The sequence below is a fragment of the Oryctolagus cuniculus genome, chromosome 1, assembly GCF_051225735.1.
Source record: "Oryctolagus cuniculus isolate XC-2025 breed Fujian yellow rabbit chromosome 1, ASM5122573v1, whole genome shotgun sequence".
NCBI lineage: Eukaryota > Metazoa > Chordata > Mammalia > Lagomorpha > Leporidae > Oryctolagus > Oryctolagus cuniculus.
The window spans coordinates 154,240,101-154,266,038 of NC_142867.1; the positions used below are offsets into that span (position 1 = coordinate 154,240,101).

Below are 25,938 nucleotides of genomic sequence, written 5' to 3' on the forward strand. Positions count from 1 at the left end.
TTCCAGCAAGACTCACAGGGGCCCATGTTCCTATGGTTTTGAATGATTGCCAAGACTGCATGGCTTTTTCACTGTTAGCCTACTTTTTTGCCTACTTTTGATGCTCCATAAGGCAGAGGCAACTTTCTTCTTTCATTAGTATTGATGACAGGACATTTATATATTTTATAGAATCTTCATGATACACTATTCAATTTGAGTTAGGATGAAAGACTTGGAGTCTTAAAAATGTAAACTTAAGGGGCCACTGCTGTGGCACAGGGATTAACGCCCTGGCCTGAAGTGCCGGCATCTCATATGAGCGCTGGTTCGAGACCCGGCTGCTTTGCATCCCATATGGGCGCTGGTTTGAGACCTGGCTGCTCCACTTCTGATCCAGCTCTCTGCTATGGCCTGGGAAGACATCGGAATATGGCCCAAGTCCCTGGGCCCCTGAACCTGCGTAGGAAACCCGGAAGAAGCTCCTGGCTCTTGGCTGCAGATCGGCTCAGCTCCGGCCGTTACGGCCAATTGGGGAGTGAACCATTGGATGGAAGACCTCTTCTCTCTCTCTGCCTCTCCTCTCTGTGTAACTCAGTTTCAAATAAATAAATAAATCTTTTTTTTTTTAACAGACAGAGTTAGACAGTGAGAGAGAGAGACAGAGAAAAAGGTCTTCCTTCCATTGGTTCACCTCCAAGTGGCTGCTATGGCCGGCGTGCCGAAGCCAAGAGCCAGGTGCTTCCTCCTGGTCTCCCATGAGGGTGCAGGGCCCAAGCACCTGGGCCATCCTTCACTGCCTTCCCAGGCCACAGCAGAGAGCTGGACTGGAAGAGGAGCAACTGGGACAGAATCCGGTGCCCCAACCAGGACTAGAACCCAGGGTGCTGGCGCCGCAGGCGGAGGATTAGCCTAGTGAGCCGCGGTGCCAGCCAAATAAATCTTTTAAAAAATGTAAACTTTAGAAGAATGGAAAATAGTAGAAAACATTATCACAGAGTCTTCAGTGACTCATGAAACATCTGGGCAAAAAAATTACACTAAAAACTTTTTTAGATTTATTTAATTATTTTAAATGCAGAGTGACAGAGAGAGAAGGAGAGACATACAGAGAGAGATCCTCCATTCACTGCTTCACTCCCCAAATGGCCACAATGACTTGGGGCTAGGTCAGGCCGAAGCCAAGAGCCAGGACTTCTTCCGGGTCTCCCACATGGAACAGGGGCCTAAGGACTTGAGTCATCCTCTGCTGCTTTCCCAGGCACTTCAGAAGGGAGCTGGATTGGAAGTGGAGCACCCAGGACTAGAACTGGCACCCAGATGTAATGCCAGCACTGCAGGCTGTGGCTTACCCCACTGTGCCACAGCGCTGGCCTCTAAATTAAAATTTTTAAAAAGAAAAAGAAAAGAAAAGAAAAGAAAAATACAATCTATTTTGTGGTGATTAGTTTTCGTGAATCAACTAAGATAACAGCTTCTGAAGGACTGCAATTATACAAAGTCCATGAGGTCTCAAAAACATTAAATTTTTCATTATATTGAAAAGAGACTCAGGACAACTTTCTCAAAATAATCAATAAATAGGGGCTGGTGTTGTGGCGGAGCAGGTAAAGCTGCCGTCTGCTATACTGGCATCCCATATGGTTGCTGGCTTGGGCACCACCTGCTCCACTTTCAATCCAGCTCCCTGCTAATGTGACTGGGAAAGCAATGGATGATGGCTCAAGTGCTTGGGCCCTGCACCACATGGGAGACCCAGGAGAAGCTCCTGGTTCCTGGCTTCAGACAGGCCTAGCTCCAGCCATTGTGGCCATTTGGGGAGTAAACCAGCAGATGCAAGATCTCTCTCTCTTTCTCTGTGTCTCTCTCTTCCTCTCTCTCTGTAACTCTGCCTTTCAAATAAATAAATGAATCTTTTAAAATAAACAAAATAATAAATATGTATATAAACTAATGTAAGATTATGTTCAGAAACCCTACAAGAGTCTAAAATTGAAAGGATCTTAAAAATTTATTTTTAGTAATATAAAGAGAACAGATTTCATGTATTTCATAGATCGAATTCTAAGAAGATAACATACTTCTCTCCTTCTGACCCTCCCTCAATCTCCTCTCCTCCCTTCGTTTTTTTTCCCCTTTAGTTTTTGCAGTAACATACTTTCAATTTACTTTATAATCACAGGTTTAATGTACCCCTAACCATAATGTTCAAACTTTAGCATGATCTTTCAAATTGTGCTAATTTTTATCCTGAGCCATAGACATTACTTATCTTTCTTATGGCTTTCTGGAATAGATGGACAATATTTTAAGAAATTAATATATTGTCAACCATTCCAATGTCTAACAGATACCATGCTACAGGCAAGGGAAGAAAATCAAAAGTATATTGTATAGTATTAAGGAGCAATAGGTTACTACTGATGGTTAGCATAACATATATCAAATGCAAATGAGTAGTACATTTTTTTTAAAAAAGCAGAATATTTCTTTTGCTGGGTTAAAAATATTAGTCTGACATACATGCATCACACACACATGCATACAAACACTGGTGAAATCTGATTAAGATCTGCAGGTCATACTAATGTCTGCTTTCCGGTTTATTATTGTACTATAATCACAGAAGTTGTTACAAATGAAGGGGAGGGTACAAGGGACCTCTGTACTATTTTGCAACTTTATGTTAATTTATAATTATTTCCCAAAAAAGTATTGGAAAAATGATTATAGGTCTGGAGAACTTGCAGTTATTTTTAAGACCAGATGTAATTCAAGAAGGATATTTCAGTCAAAACACAAAAAATACAGCAATAAAAGAATACCAAGAGGCCAGCACTGTGGCACAGCTGGTTAAGCCACTGCTTATGCCACTGATATCTCATGTCAGAGTGCTGGTTCGAGTCCTGTCTACTCCAGTTCCAATCTGGTTCCCACTAATGAGCCAGGGAAGGCAGTGGAAGATGGCCCAATTACTTGGGCCCCTGTCACCCATGTGAGAGGCCCGGATGGAGTTCTGGGTCCCTGGTTCCAGCCAGGCCCAGCCCTGCTTGTGGCAGCCATTGGTGAGTGAACCAGCAGAGGAAGATCTCTGTCTTCTTCTCTGCCACTCCTTCATATCAGTAAAATATATCTTAAAATAAAATCAGACCCAAATAAATCAAACTCAACTGTCTATATTTGCTTTACAACTGCATTTTACCTTCAGCCTTGTCCTTATCCCCTGCAGCTTATTCCATTGTCATATTTTTTCCCCTCTTTCTAATCCCCCAACTTAGGACAATAGCTTATTCATTGTTTAACATAAGAACATAAAATATTATGCTCCCTGTCTAAAGGAATAAATAAGTAGCTTGGTTTATCAGAAAACCCAGTCCTTTGTCTCCCTTCTACTGCTTTCTCAAATACAACATTGCATGGAATGATAAAGTACAGCAAAAACCCAAGATAGGCCATGACAGTCACCTGACCATGACCGTAACTACTTCCTTACAGCCTTATCTTGGAGATCAACAACAAGGCAACAGTTTATAAGTTATCCCCGTTGATGAAATATACTAATTATTATGATGGAACAGGGCCCTTTTCTTGGCTCCCTGGTTCATATCCCAGATTTACCTCTGTCATATTTCTTGGCTTCTCTTTGGCTTTAAATGATTAGTTTTCCATGTGGAACCTGAGTTTATTTCACTGAAATCAGCTTGCCCCTGCCTGTCTGTATCCCTAGTGATCCCATGATACCACTACTTTCCCCCAGCGGCAGAGGCATCTAAAACCCTGCTTTTTCCAGCCCTCTAGACATTGATCACACGCTTCTGTTTAGTCTTTATAAACTGAGACCTACAAGCTTTTACTCCATATTGGGAACAGCCTGACGTCATTTTCTACCACAAATGGAGGGCTGAGAAATTGTCTCCTTTATCCCTTGACTATGAATAGACAGAAATTAGTCATTCCTGCTGATTCATTTTAGGTCTGTTCTCACTCAGCTGCCAGTCAAGTGTTTTCTTTTCACAAATGTGGATCTGGATAAGCCAACCTTCACTGGAGTTGGAGGGGCCACTGTGATGGTCCTCTTGTCCATTAGAAAGCTGCTTGCTCTGCTAAGTCCTGCCTCCAATCCAAGAGAACAGGGCTGCAGCACCTTCTTTCTAAAAGAGAACTATTTCAGTAAACATTAGTTCTCCCTGGTTGACCCCTTTCTCCCTCCCTCACCTTTCCCTCCCTCTCTCCCTCCGTCCCTCTCTCCCTTTGATCCTCCCTTCCTTTTTTCTTTCTCTCCTTTCTCCTTCCCCTTCTTTCCTTCCTCTAATCCTAATGATTCACATACTATTTTCCAGGCATTTTCAAAGTATAAGACACACAAATGATTAAACCAAGGCTGTGGTGCTCACAGTCTTGGCATGGAAGAGTCTGGGCAAAGATTAACAAAACAGTTTCTCCTTATCTACAGAAAAATTACTTTGGCTTAACTTTCTAGCTGTGTTCTTCTTTATATCTGAAAATGGTAGGATGTCAGCTAGCAAGCAATACTGCTTATGGTAAAAATTGTGAATTACCATTAACTGGGAGACCTGTGGTCAAGATGATTAATACATGATGGGAAGTCTTAGCTTTGGGGTTAACACAGCAAACCCTGGGAATGGAGCGAGCCCTTCCTTGTATGGCTCTGGAAGCTAACTTCACAGGTTATTGCAAGAAATATTCTTCTCATGAACATGCAGCTTCTAAAGCAGAGTGACTGTCATACCCACCCATATGGATCATTCTTCATAACTGAGGAGTCACTTGAGAGGCAGAGGTTGGTCAGAAGGAGCAGAAAATTGTTCTGAGATTATTGACTATTCTTTTTTTTAAAGATTTATTTTATAATTTATTTGAAAGACAGAGTTACAGAGAGAGGTAGAGACAGAGAGAGAGAGAGAGGTCCACCATCCGCTGGTTCACTCCCCAGATGGCTGCAATGGCTGGAGTTGTGCCGATCCGAAGCCAGGAGCCAGGAGCTTCCTCTGGGTCTCCCATGTGGGTGCAGGGGCCCAAGGACTTGGGCCATCTTCTACTGCTTTCCCAGGCCACAGCAGAGAGCTGGGTCAGAAGAGGAGCAACCGGGACTAGAACCGGCACCCACATGGGATGCCAGCACCTAAGGCCAGGGTTTTAACCCGCTGCAAAACAGCACCGGCCCCAGATTATCGACTATTCTTGCTGAAGAAATACAACTGACACTGCCAACTGGTGTGTTGTATTTCTATCCTTAGGACTATAAACTCTGGTGGCCTCACGAATTCTGTGAGCTTAACAAACTGAATCTAAGATCAGTGATAAGGGTGTTGCAAGTCTTACACAAATAATGACCAAGTAGTGTGGTAGTACGTACTAATCAAGGTTTATGGATGGAAATTTAAAGAATTTCTGCTCCAGTTGTTCTAGTTTGGGATTGTTTTTTTGTGAAAATGCTTGGTATGCAATCTAAACAACTTCCTCCTCCTTACACCTGAACTGATTTTCCTACAATTTCACCTCATCATAATTAAAAAAAATTTCATAATTAGAACTCAGTAAAGCATGAAATATGAAGTGTACACTGAGTATATTTGCTAAGAAATGGGAAAAAGATCTATAAAGATAATGAAAGAAATAATGACCTGTATCAAATTATAGTTTTCAGTTTTTGTGGTCTATTTCTTTCCATATATGTTTCCCCTGAAATGTACACTGAAAATTATCCCAGATAAAAATTCCTAAAGTAGCAAAAAAAGAGAGCAAGATTCTAGAATTTACACAATATCCCAACTTTTCCTGTCCTCATGTATATAGATAATGGTCAACTTAGTGAATAGTATTACCATTCTGAACTACTTAAGTGTATCTAAGGACACCACTCCCATGATGTAATTCATAATTAATGTACTTTTTTGAATCATTCTTTCAGCAAATATCTCTCAAGACACCACCTGTGCTGAAGTATGTAATAGTCACAAAGGGCTCAGTACTGAGAAAAATAGACATGAGATGATGCAGTTTCACTTTCACTTGGCTGGAAAATCTTGAATAGTACACAAAAATTCACAAGTCTATGTTCACTTAATAGTAACTATATTTGCTTTTAATTACCTTTGCTAAGATCTTCAGATAATGATTCCATGCAATACTTATTCACTGTAAAATAGGCTAAAATATTCATTTTGTTCAAAATCTGGTAATGAGTGTCTGATGAAGAAAGATGATATTAAAAGTGCTTGACAGCCCTCTGCTGGAGTCTGCTTCCAGATGATAAGGAAACGGACAGAACACCTCCCAAGATGAGTCTTACTTCGCAGGAAATGAGGGCTTACAATAGGCGATGATTCTGTAATCCTATCTGTCTAAAACACAAGCAAACAGTAGGGACATAATTTTGATCCAAGGGCTCCCCTGGTGTTACCAAGTTCCTTCTGCAAGACATTTCAGGTCTGAGAGGTTCTACAGGGCTTGATCCCAAGGTTCCTTTAGAATTCTGCAAGAGGTCCTAAAGCATAGCTTAGAAGTCCAAACATATTATAGTGACTGAGCTAGAACATTTGCATTTCAACTTAGTTCTACCATGCATCTGCCAGCCCTTCCATTTATTAATGGCTATTCCTGTTTCTCTTTGCAAACTTCATCAGAGCCATTTCTGAATGTACTGGAAGGTTATTAACATTATGGAAGTACTGAACCAACAATGAATTACTGCTTCCCTTCAAAATTTATAATTTATCATAACCTCCAATTATCAATTTAATATTTTAGCATATGCATCCTATTTCACTTGGAAATAACACATGTGATGGTTTTTGTTAGGATGGTATTTGCATGAGTTTATGAATAGGAATTTGTATATATTTTCTGTATTGGGCGAAGCAGTAAGTGTTTTAGGTGTTAGGGGGTCACAGTCTTTAACACATTTTTTTCTTGTTTTAACCCCCTTGGAAAATGTAAAAATAATTCTCAGCTAGAGGATCACTGTGCAGGCTTGGCTCACCATCCATATTTTCAGTCTGGTTTCTAGATATGAATGGTAAACACAGTCATGGCCTTTTATGTCTTCTTCACATAATGCCATCCATATGAACTGAAACAAAAATTTCTACTTGAAATAATACTGAATATGGGCTGCAATTGAGACAGCAAATCAATGAAGATAGTAAGAGCTTTTATTACTTGCAAAGTAGTTTCATGTAGGTTCTCACATTTAATTTATCTGATTTCTTGAACAATTTTGCACCACGTGCATTTTTTACTCCCACTTTATTGATAAGGAAACAGACTCTCATTGGTCAATTGACTTCCACATGGGTATACAATCAGCTTCATGTGAAGGAACTTGAACTCAGATCTCCTGATACCAAATCCTAGAGTTTTCACAACCGCAAACACACATTGTATACCACCCTCAGGTATGCCAAGACTTATTAGGCTCAGATCAAAGTCATGGTGATTTGAGACCTTGCCTGAGACAAACACTCAGAAGATACATCTTGGAAGCTATTTGGATCACAGCCCACAGGTTCTTCATAACACAGCATAATAAGTAATTGATTTCCTTAACTATAAGGTAAGCAAGTAGAAAAAAATCTATTCAAGTACGATATTTCCACTAATGAGTGTTGACTTGAGGACCTCCTTCTTGTCAGTGCCAAAAAACTTTGTATCTCTCTATAAACATCAAATGCAAACAACATTATAAAGCAAACCAAGCAAATCAGTTGTCTGATGAATTTTCCAAAGATAGATTTCTTATAAAGAATGAAAACAATATTTGAGAACAGCTTCAATCAATCACACTCAAAGTTGTGTTGAAAGAGAATTGAGAAGTGAGATCAGTAAAATGGAAGAGAGAAAAGCAACAAGAATGGGGATGTGACAGTGGCTTTAAATGAGTAATTTGTCAATAAAGTAACTTCAAATGGTCCTTGGAACAACCATAAAGATTTTTATAAACTGAGTCTCTTTATGACCCTACTAAAATTCAAATTTCATAATATTACAGGAGAACTACAACTTTAAACATGATTCATTTCTGTTTTATGTAAGAATGACTATAGCTGCATATTCTGTTAGGTAATAAACTACATGTATTTTCATAATTTCAGTTTTATTGTTCAAAAGAAAGCACCATTTGCAACATTTATAACAAGAGTCTTGCCTCAATTTAAATAGATTCATTTAATGTTTTCTCCCCCTAAAACCCATTTATCACAGTAATGCATCCCTCCTCCCCTGCTTCTCCACAGCAAACAGGTGTGGATTAAATAAGAAAGTAAGGAACATGTTCTTGTCTTTTGAGAACACAGAAGTGGTAACAGTGGTTGAGTCAATCCCATGTCCAGAATTGGCTTGCTACCTTGACCTCCAATAAATAGACTGTGTAAGTCCGTTTCCATATCCTAAATGCCTCTTTCTCAGTTCACTAGAAGACAAAAGCTATGCACACCAAATTTATCAAAATGATATTTCTCCTATGAATATAGACTGATAATAAAGAATGCTATGCTCAGCACCACTAAAATGTTCCCTGATTTATTCCTGCAGTTTCCTAAGTCTAGAAATAGGATCTTATTTCCTTAAGTGACACAATACTTGCTTTGGCTAGGTACAAGACCACACTTAGAGACATGGGGCAGCCATGGCTAGAAGCCATTATGTCTGGTTTGCTTCACTGAAGGTAGAAACTGGGACATACAGAAACTTCTTTTTACCCCTAAAGAGGAGTAGTGTGTTCTTAGAACCACAGTGGGTGATGTTAAAGAACTAGAGTCGTATTTTTCTTGAGCTAGTATCTAAACATCATAAAATATAAAAGAAAACTTTGTGTGTTAATGCTACAGATGGTTTATTTTAGAATTCATATTGATTCAATGGTTCAGATTCACAAAACAGAACAAAAGAAAACAACTGTATTGATGTTTAACGTTTTATGTTAAAGCATTTATTTATAAGTAGTTTTCATTTTCCTTCCTATGGAATAGTTCCGGAAAATGTAGCACTTATAAAAGACAATCTCAAAAATGGAAAATCCTTATGGTAAATTGAGTACCATTTTTTCAGAAGTGAGACATTTTCCAGCTGACACACACACGCTCCCTTTCATCAGCCTTATTTTTTCCTTTAGGTCACAATCATTGAGATCACCAAATTGTCTCCTTAAAAAATTTTGACCACTTTCCTGATCAGTACCCACCACAGGGATAGCAGGTGGAGGACCAGGAAGACCATCACAGCCTAGCTAAGTCACAATGAGGTACAGAACTTTGTGAAGGGTGGAAAAGCGATTTAGATTGATGAGTCATGAGAGACACCGCTGGACATCCTTTGTGTCCGATAATCGTCTGTCAATAGCTCAGACAATCATAAAACAATGTCCTTTTCAAAGGGAGAAGAGTGAAATGACTTGGCAAACATTTTCTTTTCCTCTCCCTCTGCCACTTTAAAATGGAAGAATTCTGGATCCTCGCTGTTAACCAAATGGCATTTACAGCTCTCAGTTGGCATGGGGCAGCCGAGAATCTAAAATGAGGAATGCTTATTCCATTTCCATTTCCATGGAAACCAGTCACCAACTGGTGAAAACAAGGTAGATTAAATTTTTGAACAAGAATGTTGAAATGATCACTGTTTAAAAACTTTTCTCTTGCATCACAATGGAGACCGTGGTCTGATCTTAGGAACACGCAGAGATGTCTGTGTCATACGCATCACCCCTTGACTTGTTCTTACCACCCTTCTTAACAAGTACTGTATGTATCGTCAGTTCTTTTGATCCTTCTTTGAAGAAAAAGTTGCCACGAAGCCCAACATGCTATTAATGTAATAAAATGTGAAAATTCCAATCCAGAGAACTTCTTTTAAAATCTATGATCATGTAGCTCTTTTATATCCTCTTAGCAAATGCATGAGGAAAGAAACAGGGTGATTTTCAGAGAAGGTAGAGACCATGATCAGTTGTAGGGGAAAGATTTGGAAACCGTATTCCAGTTTCTGAATTTCTACCATGAAAATCAAACTTTGAAATGACCATTGAAATAATCAGTTGTTACAAAGCACAGATAATCTCCATGGTTCTTAGATCCACTCAGCCTTTCCAAGAGAATTTCAAAGCCCCTCTTCACCTTTCCTCACCAAAAGGCAAAACAAAACAAAATCCAAGCATCATTCCAACTATTTGAACATTTAAAATCCAAATCTTCTACCTTGAGTGGGAATAATTTCTCACAAAGAAGAAAAACAGGCTTAAAAGCATCAATCATTTATTTAACATGGAGCTCAACTGTTTTCCTGTTGACAGAATTTCTAAGTTAGCTCTAATTCTATGAATTACTACATAGGATGATAGGGACTATGGTATTCCGAACATTCAGAATGCATTATCTATAATTCTTACAGTGAACTGCATGCTTTGTATACAGGAAACAATTAAATCTCCCACTGAAAACAAGACTTGGACAAAGCTATTTCTGTAACCTTTGAGCTTTTTTCTCCATATCAGACTTTCACAGCTGTCCTGCTCAGACACCCATGCCTGTTTCTAGCTTGTAACCTCAATTCAGAAACAGAAACATCACCCTGTCTATTTCTCACTCATTAATTCTAATCTTCTCATATTAGTAAAAGATAAACATATGTGGAAATGTCAGATCCTAATTGCTGTTATATGTTTTTGGTATGTGCAATTCACTTATGATTCATATTCCTTATTTTTTAAATTTCCAATTGTTAAAGAAATAGCTAAATTCTAAATTTGAAGTGACTCCTTAAGTTGGTCCAGTTATATCTGATTTGTTTGCTCTTTTCCACTTATGCTACTTAAGAGACTTAGCCTTAATTTAAGATCAACATTTGTCACTAAAATAAGGGTATAATAACAATAAGAAAGTTGATAAAAATATAAGAATTTGTCAAAGCACTCCCTTTCATTGTTAAAAAATTTTACCTAAAAGTAACAGGTGTGTGTGTGTGTGTGTGCACAAGAAAAGGGGGGGGGGGATTTGGACTAGAATTTAAATCTCAAGGAATTATTTCAAAAGGTTTACTAATTAGTAATTATATGTATATAGCCCATTTTTGCCTTCCATCCTAAAATAACTTAGTGAAAGCGTTTTCTTAAAAGCTATTCCACTGATTTACCTCATGATTTCAAGCAAGGCTAGCAAGTAACACCTGAAAGTAGAAAAAAAAATTCTCTAAATCAAAGGTTAATTAATTCATAATTTCCTTTCAGATGGCTGAGCATAAGAATCAGTCAATGTTAATGAACACAGCCTGAGGTAACTTGCAACATTTTCTTTCCATGCAAATTGCAGCCTTTTTTTTTTTTCAGAATCTAAATGGAAATTTGTCTTTTACTATCTGGAAATGCCTTGAAAATTAATTTCTTCACCATCTTTTATCCCTAGCTAGTCCACCAATCCTTTTGCAATAGCAACACTCAGGAGATGGGTGGGGTTTATAACCTTTCACTTTTCAGGGTACTCTAATCCATCCATAGCACTGTCCCATTGGAGGCACACACATCAAAAGAAGAGTTTACTGTTTTGATGATGTCATTGTCAATATGTCCAGGAACACCTCTGTTTGCACTAACACTTTCCTCATAAAGTGTACAAGTATTAGATGTTACGTAAAGTTTCTTAAATAAAATATTTTTATTTTAAAAAGTTTGTATATAAGCTGGCAGAGTAATGCCATAATTCTAGCCAGGAAAAATATTCACAATAAATATTTCATGTACTTTTTCCTGTTGCTGAAATCTTTAGTTATTCAGAGTCATTTAAGAGAAACAGGAACAACAACAAAAAAAAAAAAACAAAAAAAAAAAACAACACCACAAATGGAAGCTAGGTTATTTTTAGAGAAAACTTTGGCATACTAGAGTAAGACCACATTGTAGTCCATTTAAAAGTTATTTCTGCCACTGTTTTAGATTTTTCATAACATTTAAGTTACATTTCCTGGCCTTTCTTCATTCTCTTATTTGCTCAAGAGGTGAAAAGAAAGCAACAAGCCTGCTGCAGAGTAAGGATTATACCCTATTTGGTGAGTATTTGGCCTAGTGGCTAGATGTCAGTTGGGACACTTGTTTTCCATATCAGAGTGCCTGAGTTTGACTCTAGGCTTTGCTCACAATTCATTTCTTGCTAATGCACACCTTAGAAAGCAGCAGGTGATGGCTCAAGTGCTTGGGTCCTTGCCACTCATGTGAGATGACCCAGATTAAGTTCCTGGTTCCTGCTGGTAGCCTGGCCCAGACCTGACTGTTGTTGCATTTGGGGAGTGAACCAGCAGATGGAAGATTCTCTGTCTCCATTTCCTATGAACACTACATTCAGAAAGGCCCATTTAGTATGCTGCTTCAAATTATAGTGTATTAGGTGATACAACAAGCATCAGTTTGAAAGCCAGATTCACTTTCACAAACATGGGGCACTGATGATGACATTATAGTTCAAGTTCTTTACTGGAATTAACTGAGATAAGCAGAAAAATAGTTAATGAACAGAATACTGGGAGGCTCAGAATTGTTGGAAAAATTAAACAACCAAGGTGGAGGCTAGAGATTAATAAAAACACATCTCTGATCTATGAGGACAGACTTGGGGGTGAGAGGAGAGAAACAGAAAACTGAGTGAGAGCTTCCGGGGCCTCTTATGCTATAATAATACTTGAGTATCCCTTACCCAAAGTGCTTGGGACTAGAAGTGTTTTTGAGTTTAGTTTTGTTTTTTGTTTTGTGAGTTTGGATTTTTTTGATTTTGGAATATCTGCATATACATAATGATATATTTTTGTGGTGGGACTCTACACCTTATACACATAGGTTTAAGGTAATTTTAAACAAACATTTTAAATAATTTGGTACATGAAACAAAGTTTTACGGTATAGAATTTTCTGCTGTGGTATCATGTTGACACTCAGAGTCTGAGACTTTGTAGCACTGATGATTTGGGATTTTTGGATTAGAGATGGTTTACTTGTAGCAAGTGCTCTTGATTTTTACAATCTAGACTGCACACCCTGTGTCCTAGACTAGGGCAAGGGAGTATCTACATTTTTAGCTGCTGTATTACATAATAGTCTTTGATCTCACCAAGCCTCATAAGTTAAAAAATTCCTATGTGTAAAAAAATTAATTCAGATACTAGAGGACCAAAATAATAAACTACTCTACTTATCTAATATGAATTTTTACAAATCACATGAGGATATACTTGTGAACTGAAAGTTCTAGATAAATTATGATTAGTCGTAGATAGCTCCTCCATTATGAGAAAATGAGATCCAAGATGGCTTGGAAGGACAAATGCCATTTAGGGGAATTGGAGACTTGCTCATTTTTTCCTCATTCTTTCATGAGAAACACATACCAAACCTACTAAACTCTATTTAGACTTTGTTACAGAGTTCAAAGCTCAAGGCAAAAATATCCAAGGTTTCTTTGAGGGACAAAGTAATTCTCTACTCCTCCAGCCAAATTATATAACAAAATTCTCAAAGCTACAGAATTATCCACGGAAAAACAAAATAAGCAGCTTGTATATACTGAGTTTTGAAATTATATAAAGACAATAACTTTTCATGTAGGGTTTGTCCATATATCAGCATAGACATGCTTTTAGGAGGTATTGCTCAATACATTCTCTTAGTCTATTATTCAATTTTATTAAACAACTTATCTAGCAGTTACTTAGGCCTCCCTTCCCCATATGTACTTTTCTGCTTCAACCCAGAAATATTTCTTGGAAATCTATAAATGAGTACTATCAGTATAGACCTCAAAAACCTATAAATATTTTAAGGAAAGTATTAAGTGAAGTTAAGATATGGGTACCATCTTTAACAAAGTACTTTTTTAGCATAACATCTTCCTAACTGAAGACAAGGAAACAGTATGTATAACAGATAATGAAAAAGTTGTGGATATTTTCTTTCAATTCAGAAGAATTAAACATTTGTTAGTTTCCTTCACAATTGAAATAAGTTTTACAATGGGAATTCTAACAGAAGCTCACAGCAACACAATGAGAAAATTGCACAAACATAAATGGAATGGATTCATGTAAAAACAGTACTTGCAAACATAAAATATGAAAGAAAGAATATTAATTTAATTTGCATTGGCTTACCCGAACACTTTCTCATATTTGCATCTTGGCTACAAAGATTTCAACCAATATGAATGAAAATATCTACAAATACAGCAGTGAAATGGGTATTGTTCCTGTACCTCAATGTTCTGGAATGTTTTTCCACCATAACAATGCCACTAGTATAATTCTGCAGAAGGCTGAGCAATCTGAAATAAATTCAATCTATGAAAGAATTAAGCCTCAGTTGCTATGGCATCTCTGTAGTGGGAAAAACTAGTCATAATGACAGGGGCCTCTATTTTCCCATGAATAGTGTCCTTCAAAGTGTGGATGATAAGGCAAATGCATGGTTGTTAGTGGAGCTGTATCTGAGATTGTTCCTTGCTTTGTGGACCCCTTTTGCCTCCTTTTGAATTATATGGCAGAAGTTAAGTTCCCTACTTCTTTGATCTCTTCCATTCAAGCCCTAGCTCCTCTCAGATGTTCATTGCCCACTCTCCCTCAATATTCCTTACAGGATGCATCACATGGGTAGATGAGAGAAAAAAAAATTTTAAAAAGTGTTTTTATTTCAAGTACAGGATCAGCTATTCCCCACTCCTTCGGGCAACATTAAAAGGACTTGTTATTCTTCTAGGAAGAAAAAATATGCAAAAGTCTCACATCCAATAAAACACACACACAGGTCACTGCTGAAATTGCAGACTGATAGAATTCAGATCAGATCACCCAGTATGGACTATACAGAACTGGTGCCAAGACTGGGGCAGCTGCTAAAGACACATGTGTGCTTTTTTCTTTGCATAACAACAACACTATAGCCTTTGGGAAAAACAGGGTATCAGGATGGTGGAAAAAGAAATGGATATGAGACAACCTGATACGAGGAATGTTGGGTATTGAGGAGAAAGTGAAAGTTTAGATTCAGTAATTGGGACAGGCATGGAAGAGGGTGTGATCTTACAAGAACAAACCTTAGAAGGTAAGAATTCCAACCAGGAGTAAAAAGTTCATACAAAATCTGCAGCAGTCAGCTACTCTCAGCCCAGGATGTCACCACAAGGTATTTTATCTGCAATTCATGCAGAGGCATTTACTAGCACATGTAAATTACTATGCAGATGGTATATGGATATCTAAAAATAGGAATATTTTAAACTCTTAACAAAGTTCACTCTTCTAAAATTCTTAAGAAGGCAGCTTGTGAAGAAAGCAGAGAAAGTGGGGATGAAGGAGAATTGTAGGAAATTCACAAGTAGTCTACTGCTCTTCCCTACTGCTTGCAACTGTTTTTGGAGTTTTATGAGCAAAAGCATTTGCCATTTCCTCCAAGTAAGACACAGCCCCAGATCCCATCCATTTCTTAACGTAAGAGTTTTCTTACTCCCAAAGGCTTTCCTTGAGCTCAATCTTTTCTTCCTTCAGAGAATCCTTCACAGCCCTCATTTCCGGAGTGCTCACAAAAGTTGTCCCTTTAAGTGCAAAACCAGCAACGTGTTTTTTATGTGACTCCAACAGCAAAGAGCCCATTTCTCCAAAGACAGCCATGTGAAAATTGACCAGCTGCCTTCTGGGAATTAGGGTGAAATATCATATTATTACTTAGTTACTAATACCTTTAATAACAATATTTATAAAATTCCATATCTGTGGAACTTTTATATAGCTGCCAAAATCCTTTTGATTTACATTATGATCAGATGGTACTCATCCAAGTTCAATTTAAACAACAACAAAAAAAACCTGTTATTATAGCTAGTGAAACTGTTTGAGACTACAGACCCCATGTTCCAGCTTCCTCCTGATAATCTCCAATCAGACCAAGCCTGAAGCTTTCCCTTTTCTCTTCTTTATTTATACTGTAACCTTTCCCAGTCAGTCTTAATGTCTGTCTTAGAGTTTCTCCAAATAATGGTAGCTAATTCCCTTCTACAGCAATCTCTGAATAGTCTTTAGTCTCCTTTGGGTGGCCTTCATTTGTCACCACAGAACAGAAATGATGGAGGAGTCAGATTTATATAATCATTGAATTCACTGTAATAAACTATCTTTGCTACCTGTTCAAAGTTATGTGCACACAGGTGTTAGCAGTCTTTGCAGACAGAGTCCCCTCCCTCTGGAGAAACAGAACCCTGACTACCAGCACTTGACAGGGTCAGGCTATTATGCGTTTATTGAATACAGGGCTGTAGCATTCTGGTAGTGAACCTACTAAAGCTTATGCTCAGCACAGCAATTAATTTCTCATTTACTTGGCCATCAATTAAATCATCTATGCAGGTAAATAGATGGTGCAGAAATGAATGAGCTCAAATCCTGGCCCTGCCACATTACTTAGTGGCCCGGCACATTACTTAGCCTCCCTACACTTTCTGACAGTGGGCTGGTGATGGGAGTAAACGAGATGGCATGCAGATGTGCTAATTTTATTAGCAGTTGCTTACAGTACATTCAAGTTGCAACTCCATAGAAGGGCAGATCTCTGTGCTTGTTTGAGTTAAACAGGAAACTGAGATAGTGTTGTGGTGAAGGAGGTTTTGGAAGAATGCTTCTCCAAGGGCACAAACTAGTGAACAGGAAGGCTGGAGCTTTCAGGTCTCCTCTAAAAGCAGAATGCTTACTTCCAATATCAATCTATCTTCTCTGGAAATCTATTTCATGAGGACTGATTAAAAATGTCCTGATGTAAAGGATACATTCTGTATACCTCTATTTTTATTAAAGCTTCAAATTCACTGACGTTACACACACACACACACAGACACACACACATTTAAGTACACTGGAAAAAGAAATTTCCATTGTAATTAACTGAACTGCAAAAATATAGCTCATAAAGAAACTCTAACTTTAATCTTTTAACTTAGAAGGTGTTTGATATGAACGGGGCGGGGGGTAACCAATATCTAAGTAATATCTCCAGAATATCAAAATGAATGCTGGGCAAGGTTGAAGCTTCATTACTCTTTCAGCCTGCTCTTCTTGGGAAGCTGCGTGGGGAGTGAAAAATCTTTTCTCCAAGATTTGCCTTCTTATTCAGCATCTAACGTGAGTGTTCACCGGCTCATCGGGTTTGAAAATTCTTGGATGCCTTTTCTAATGTTTGACAATAACATCAACAAAAAACTACTGCTCTTGACCCCTCAAGGTCCTCATGTTGTCAATTGTACATATTTTTGGACAGAAAGAAACAAGAGAAAATATAAGTATCTGAGGAGGAGGTTAAAGAAGAAGATTAAAAGTGAAAGATAAATAAATACACCTGTCTGGAAAACCTACTCAAGTGCTTAATCCATTATTTAAAAAGGATACTTATCTTCTCTTTCCCATACTGCAATTTCCATCTGCTTTAGAGGCCCCAGGAATTTGTGAGTTTGTTTTTTAAATAAGAAATTTAAATTCAAGCAACTATCAATTATTCATGTCAATGATGCGCTGGGTTAGCATAAATTATACCCAAACCTCATTTTAACCTATAGCATCAATCAGACCCTTTATCTAAACTGCCACTGACAGCCCCAAGAGACTAAGTCCCCAAATCCGGGAGAACACACTAAGATTGACAAAGGGAAGAACAAAAGGATCTGAAGGTCGCATTCTCGTGAGTCTAATCCCTGGAATAATTAAGGCAGTGTTTAACAAAGATGACTATTTACCCTTCAGGTAGCAGGTATACAGGAATTCGTGGTTAGATCATTTTTTGTACGATTCAGCCTTCATTAAAGCATAAACAGTCATTTAGAAACCTCCCATGAATTTAATTATCTTTTCTTTCAGAGGTATTTCACCACCTTCCCCTTTATTCCACCAATGATATCAGGCTAAAAGACAAAATGTACTGTGTTGGTCAAAGGCTTATTAGGAAACACTGGGCTCCTCTATAATAATGGGTAATGTGAGAAGAATTTATTCAAGGGATTTGTATAATGATGCAAAGCAGAGTTTGGGGGAATAAATAGGGAGTAGTGAAGTATTCTGGTCTCCTAATAATGGGAACTCCTTAGATCTGAGGGGACTTGAGGAAAGATGTGGTTTACTGCTACCCAGAAAGGGGAGTTATAATAGGTCACATTTAGGGCCTCATGGAAGGACTTAAGATCTTCAGGGAAGCAGCCAATGACCCTGCAAGCAGGGAGCTGAGGAAGAAGCCCTCTTCCTTACTCTGCTTCACCTCTCTTCTTCTACTTGAGCTTTCCACTGGCCAAGTCCAGTAAGAAGCCAGAGGGTTAGGGAGTCCACGAATGCAGTCTGTAAAGGTCAGCTTGGCAGGATATGGATGAGGGTGGAAGATCAGAATAAACATACCCAGCACAAAGCCCCATTATATGTAACACTATTTTATAGGTGAGCTACCGAGATGGAGACAGAATTTTTCTAATTTATCTATTTGAGCCAACTAAACTGAAAATCAACTTCTTGATATTATTCTTGCCTGTTTCCTCACGTTGGTAAGTGTGACCTCATCTATAGTAGGAAGCATTTTATAAAAGGAATAGTAATACTGCACGTGCTGTGAAAAACCGCTGGAGGGGTATCCAAACTCAGTTCAGAGAAGGTGAAAGAAGGCATCGCTGGAATAGTGACACCAATAATATTATCCAGACGCAGATGATGGCAGGAAGAATGGCGAGGTACGGTAGGGGAATTCTACAAGTCCCACAGGGCTTATGGATGAAGTGTGTGTGTGTGGAAGGGGGAAGTTGGTGTTGGTGGTGGTGGACCCAGACAGCAGAGCAGACATAAGGAGTTGGGTCATGAAAACGTTGAATTCGTAACATGCGACACCTTAGAGGATTTTTATGTTCTCATTTTGGTTCAGAATTACTGCCCAGGAAGCAGGAGTTTGGGGAGAGACTAGACACAAGGAGACTATGCAGGAGGCTGTTATAAGGATGCAGGTAAGAGAGGGAAGGTAAACTAACCTACGACTTGTGTGGATGCAAGGGGGTTTCCTGTGGAAGGCTTTTGAGAGCTGTGAATGAGGAGAACTAAAACAATGAGAACTGTCAGGAAAGTGGAAGGAGTGGCTGCGTTCTGGGCTGAGAGAAGCCTTTTCCTACTGCACTGCAACTTCCCACGTGAGGCCACTTCCCAGCATCTAGACGATGATTAAAAATCTTATTTCAATGTATTATATTATGAACCTGCATGTATAGGAATAAATTTCCTAAAATATGTATTGCAGGTTCTTTTATGTATATAAAATTGGAGGCTATAACTATGATCTGAATGCTTGCTTCTCTCCAAAACTCCTGTGTTGAAATCAAACTCCTAATGCATTGATATTAAAAGAGGTAGGAACTTGAAGCAGTGACTAGGTCGTGAGGACAGTGCTTATGAGAACAGTGGCAGTGTCCTTCTAAAAGAGGTCTGTGGGAATTTGTGCGCCTCATTTGCCATGTGGAGTCCCATCATCTATGATGAAGGGACCTAGATCAGACTCTGAATGTACTGGTGCCTTGATTTTGGATCTCCCAGCCTACAAAACTGTGAGCATTAACTTTCTATTGTTCCTAAGTTATACGGCATTGGGGAAAGCCTGAAATGAGTAAGAGAGCTGTTTATGAAGAGTGTCTGATACTGTCACAATTGCCTGTTTTGTGCACAATAAGTGTATCAATGCACATTTGCAGTCAACTTCACATAAATTCATTTGATAATCATTATCAACTACTGTGTTAGTACTTTGTAGATGTTATTTTTGCAAAAATATTGAAGGAAGATTTTTGAAAATGTTTGGCGAAACAAATTGGCCTCTGATAATGATTCAACTTTTCTTATAGGTTTTGCCTGAACCCACCACAAGATAACTTTATCTTAACATACTAGATTAAATCCTTGGTATGATGAAATAATGCTTCCACCAGGTAAGGCCACTTATCTATGTGTTTTTTCTCTAGTTATCAAGTAAGCATGTTTCTGTGATAATCAGAAAACACTGAGTGCATCCATTGGCTTTGCTTTGAAACCCTAACTGCTCCCAGCAATCCTCAGCCGCAGGAGTGACAAAGAGAAGGCCACACACGCTTTGGTTTCTGCAACATGGCAGTGTATGCAAAGCAGCTGAAGAAGCAAAAGAAATGTACTCCTATCCACCCTGCTTAAATCTTTCTTGAAACAGAGATGAGAAACAAAATGCAAGTCCATTCCTTTTGGAAAATGAGCCTCTAACCTACAGGTTGGCTTGTTTCGAAAGGAATTAGATTCTGGGGTCACAAGCAACACAAAGTACAATGCTGCGGTGTCATCTCCTTCTAAATATGGTGCCATGACATTTAGGCAGAGGGAACATTTAACAGGAAGTGACCTAGCAAAGGAATGATCTAACCTGGAGATCAACGATTCAGTTATCAGAAATGGGAGTAGTGGTACGTAATGCCAGGAGGCTGCTTCATTTGCAGAAGTATCGTCTCTTCTCAGCTGAGAACAAGGCAAGATAAATGAACTGAGGCAAAGTCGAAGTACAATCCAGGCTTTTACGTCTGCTCTAGTAACACTATTTCTGTAGCATCAAGTATTTAGGTCTGACATGCTACCATTTGGGAACTTGAAAAATGGACAAAAATATTTTCCTAAGTTCTATAATGTGGGGATAATTTCCTTCCCTCCAAAGTTTGCCACCAGAAATGAAATCATACAAATTTAAGAGAAATAATTAGCATAAAGTTGTGAGAGTACATTCTCCAACGGTACCGAAAACCTCTCAGACATTAGGGTTTCTTACTGTGTCATCTCTCAGTTCAACCTAGTAGTAACGTCTATTATTTCATCATCGTAGACTCTAAGCAGCACAGAGCCATTTCCATAGCAAGGTCTCAACAACTCATTGACTGGATGCATAAACGCAGCCTCATAATAATTCCAATGCACTCCAAAGCCCACTGGTCTGATGGTACAACAAGGAAGAATTTGCGTAGTATCTGCCTCAACTGCCTAATTTGAATGATGATTATAAGGTCCTCACCTTCATTATCTAATACCAACCAAGGACTCTTGTTCTATAAAGGGAAATAGAGAAATGGAATTAAAGGAAAGCAGACTTAAAGTAGACTGAAAAAAACCTATATAAACCTGTAGCCTTGAAAATAAACAGACGTCCAAGTCTTAATTTAGATTTTAAATGTTCATATGCACACATATTTTGAGATGATTGCAATTTTTTACTGATTATTCATCAAGAAATAAATACAGGAATAGAACACATCATTACAATAATAACATCTATAATTATCTAACACTTATTATGTAGTCAGCTTGGTGTTCTAACAAATTTTATTGCTAACCTTTAGAGATAAGTATTTTAATACCCATTTTAGAGATTTAAAAAAAGTGCTAATATTCAAAATAGTTAGACCCAAAGACCATAAAGCTAATCAAGGAGAGCCAGGGCTAAAATTTCCTAGAAGCCACAAACCCACTCTTATTTCCTAATTCTGAATGACTGCTATTCAAACTGAATTATCTATCTATGAATCATTAATTAAAGAAAGATCCATCAATCTTATATATCATTGTAATGAAACAAGCAAAGAGGAGATTATAACCATTAAACCTGATCAGGCAGAAGTATCTCAAGGGACTGCTGACTTCTAATGAAACAGGTAGGGAGTGCTGGTGTTATACCTCCAACAATGCCATATTTCATTGTCAAGAATACAAACCTACATGCACATCTGGAACAAAGCCCATGTCCTCCAACAATCAAAACCTCACTGAACTCAATGACAGTGCTCAGAAAGGATCAAAACAGGCCCCACTACAATACTCCAGAGTGAGCATGACTGCGGTGATTCTTCTTGAACAAAGGTCTTGGGGGACTGGGCAGGGCGGGGGGGGCATGTTTAAAAGGAATCCTCACAAAGACAGTTTTAAAAGGGTAGTCTATAAAAAGCCATCAAAGCCAATCCTCAAAGAACTGTCATTACAGAGAGACATTGTGGTTAGCAATGTTAGTCACAGATCAGGCACACCCTTGGAGAACAGTCACCAGCAGAGTCTCACGGCAAAAAAAAATTACCACTTGTGGATTCCTATTCAAAGAACGACAGGGTTCAATGCATTGGTTTTCCATTTCCACCTACAGCTCCTCTTATCCCTCCACACTCCTCACAGTGATACTTGGGGGCATTAACCTAATCTAGACTTTCCTATACTTTTCTTGTTTCCCTTTTCCTTATAGAAATGCTGATGTGATAATGTTAGTGAATGGATAGAGTACAATCAGTTCTGCTATATCACAATAGATATCACAAACTTCTTCCCCCAAGATACATACATTAGGGACTAATTTGAACAGAATGTAAAATTTGCATTTGTTTATATGTGACTTTGTCCCAGAGACTCTAGGTGAATGCAGAAAACACACCCAGTTGAACTGAGTCAGAGAAATACAGAAAACACAGTTATAGAGCTCAATGGCACAATAATCCACACATAGCCACATCTTGTGCAGCAACTTCTCACTGATCTCAGGTTCCTCTCCATTCATCTCATAATAGTCGGTTCATGGAAGCTGGCAAGCTGCAGCACTTCAGCCAATGGCCATCCTCCACTCTGCTTAATTCCCTTCCCCCCTTATCTCAGCTTACTTTGTATTTTTCTTCTCTATTGTCTGGATTTCATTTTTTTGGTTTGTTTTAATAATTATCTCATTTTTCTCTTGCTCATTTTCTCTTGCACCCAGGGTTGTGGGTGTGAAAGTGGGAGGAGGTAAAATGAGCATATACTTACAGAAACACCCGTTAAAACTGTGTTGTTTTCTTTCAAGGTGGTGCTACCTTTGGATTAACCACTTACTGTGTGTAAAACTGGGATACCATTTTACAGGACTTTGTGTGTGTCACTGATGAATTTTTAAAAATTATTTATTTGAGAAGAAGAGAGACTAAGGAAAAGAGAGGCAGACCAAGAGAGAGGAAAAGATTCAGGTTAGGGGTGAAGAGAAAAGAAACTTCCATCTGCTGCTTCACTTCCCAGATGCCCACAAGAGGCCAATGCCAAGAGCTGGGAAACCATTTCTGGTTCACCCATGAAGGTGGCAAGAACCCAATCACTTACATATTCACCTGCTACCTTCCAGGGTTTATATTAGCAGAAAGCTGGAATCAGGAGCTGGAGTCAGCGACTCCAACGTGATGTGGGTGTCTTCCCCACTAGGACTGGCTCCTAATCTAAATGTTAGATTTCTGCTCTATTTTCTTTTTTCTCTATGCATTTAGATTCCTCAGAGTGTTACACTTTTTAGGAATGCACATGTTATAGCATAATGGACCACACATTTAAATGTATAATAGTGCCTTGTTTTTTGTTCATTTTTTAAGATTTTTTAAAAGATTGACACAGAAAAGATGTACATATTTATGCGTGCCATGTGATGTCTTGACATATGGGTATATTGTGTGATGTTCAAATTAGGATAATATATTTATCTCTTCAAACATTTATCAATTCTTTATGACGAGAGCATTCAAAATCCTTTCTTCTAACTTGACAAAAAATATAGTACATGATAGTCACTCTGGATAAGTCCGAACTTCTTTATCCAACCTATCTATAACTTAGTACCTGCTAACCAACCTCTCTCCATCTTTCTTCCCTCTGGTCTACTGTCTCCAGCCTCTGGTGCCCACCATTTAGCCCAACATCTATGAGATCAACATTTTTAGAACCTACACATAAGGAACTTAATCCAACTTTTGTTTTTGTGCCTGCCTTATTTCACTTAATGACCTCTGGTTCCATCTATGCTGTCACAATGACAGGAATTTATCCATTTTATGGCTGAATAGTATTCTAACATGTGTATATGCCATATTTTCTTTATTCATTCATCAGTTGATAGGCGCTTAAATTGTTTGTATTTCTTGGCTATTTTATGAATAGTGCTGCAATCAGCATGAGAACACAGATGTCTCTTCAACAGACTTATTTGATTTCCTTTGAATATATACCCAGTAGTGGAAGGGCTAGATCATATGGTAGTTACCAATTGTAATATATTAGGAACCTCTTTGCTGCTTTCCATAATGGCTGTACTAATTTACATTCCCATCAACAGTGTACCAGGGCCCCTTTTCTCCACATCCTTGCCAGCATTTCTTGTCTTTTGTCTTTTTGATAATATCTATTCTAACTGGAGGGAGATGACATCACATTCTGGGTTTGATTTGCCACTTCCTGGATGAAAGATTTAATTTTTAAGAGTAATTTCAAGTTCATAGCAAAATGGAGAGAAAGAAATTACTATTTTTTTGGTCCCCACAATGCATATCACCAGTACCTTTACAAGTAATGGGCACTTTGCATTTCTTCTTCAGTGTTTCATGCTAATTCACACATTACTATGGAATACATCATTCATGTTGCTTGGAACTATAACCCCTTGTATGAAGTTCACCAAACATTATAACCTAGTTGATAACAACATGTCTGAACTAAAACTATGCAATTTAATTCATTTAAGACCCTGATTCTTTTTATTAGGAAATCCTAGAAAAGCCTACCTATATCAACTTGCATACTGACACTTCACTACTATCTCTGATCTGTAATATGATTGTCAATCTTAATAGATTTTTTTAAAGATCCACTTATTTTATTTAATTGAAAGGCAGGGTGACAAAGACAGGGAGAGATACAAAGAGAAAGAAATCTTCCCTCCGCTGGTTTACTTCCCAAATAGCCACAACCACCATGGCTGGGCCTGGCTGAAGCCAGGAGCCTGGAACTCCATCTAGGTCTCCTACATGGGAAGTAGGGGCCCAGGTGCTTGGGCCATTTTCCACTCCCTTCCCAGGGCCATTAGCAGGGAGCTGTATCAGAAGTGGAACAGTTGGGACTCAAACTGGTGCTCATACGGAATGCTGGAGTCCCAGGCAGTGGCAATAATAGCGTTTTAATAGTTGATGGTCAAATAAATACATGTATAGTCATAATTTTCTAGGTTATATTGTTTTGTCTAAACTTACTGATTCACTTAAATAATACTAGCTGAGAATTTTTTCCATAAAAGAAAAAAGCCTATTAGAAATAGCACATAAGTTTTGGTATGTTGTGCTGTTATCCTCATTTACTTCCAGAAAATTAGTGATCATTCGTTACCAAGGAATTCAAAGAAGATACTTCCTCAGCATGAGCAGAATACAAAGCTCCTTTCCAGCCCTACACCAGCAACCGCTCACTTGGGCCTTACTTGTTCTCATTGCTTGCATCGTATCGAGGCATTGGGTCCAAGTCATTTCCATTCACGTCACAACTCGCCAGAGCATCCTATGGCACAGAGAAGAGAGAGAGAAAGCAAACAGGCATTCGTTAATTAGCGATTGACCGCAGGCTCATGCATTCTTAAACACATTTCTGCAAGAGAGTCATTAGGTTAACTAATACGTTCGTGGTCCAGTGGCATCAGGATGCCTTAGGGAGAGACTGTGGTTCGGTAATAATCCTTGCTATGTTTTTCCCCTTCAAATGAAGGAGGACTCTACACAGATGAAAGAGTGCTCGGTCTATTTCTGCTAGCACTTTTTCTCCTCACCCCTAGAATGACTTAGTTCTTGAGATGTGTGACTTTCAGGTATCCTCAATTATTGCCTTTTCTATGAAGCACTCTTTGCCTACCTAGAAGCAAAGTGATTTATTCTTTATAGACTCCCTCCCTATTTTGTACTTGACTTCTTGAGCTGGCAACTTCCTTATCAAAATTTAAAGAGTTTTACAAGACAAGATTTGTACAAGACAAAAAGCATTCACATATAATTCAAATAAAAACCAGTACTAGCTATTTATTATATCAGTTTTCTTGGGACCTGTTTTAGACCACACATGTCTGGTTTCAGATGTTGTATCTACTACAAA

General features: G+C 38.4%; 1 protein-coding gene across 3 annotated transcripts in view; it reads right to left on the reverse strand.

The window, feature by feature from the left end:
- Window positions 1-25,938, reverse strand: part of PCSK5 (proprotein convertase subtilisin/kexin type 5) — a 442,208-nt gene that overhangs the window by 286,150 nt on the left and 130,120 nt on the right. For all 3 annotated transcript variants that reach the window (XR_001793338.4, XM_051858772.3, XM_008256582.5), the window contains exon 5: window positions 25,277-25,353. Coding sequence is in view for 2 of the 3 variants with exons in the window: in XM_051858772.3 (XP_051714732.2) it covers window positions 25,277-25,353 (77 nt within the window). In the remaining variant the exon portion in view is untranslated. The remainder of the gene's footprint in view (window positions 1-25,276; window positions 25,354-25,938) is intronic.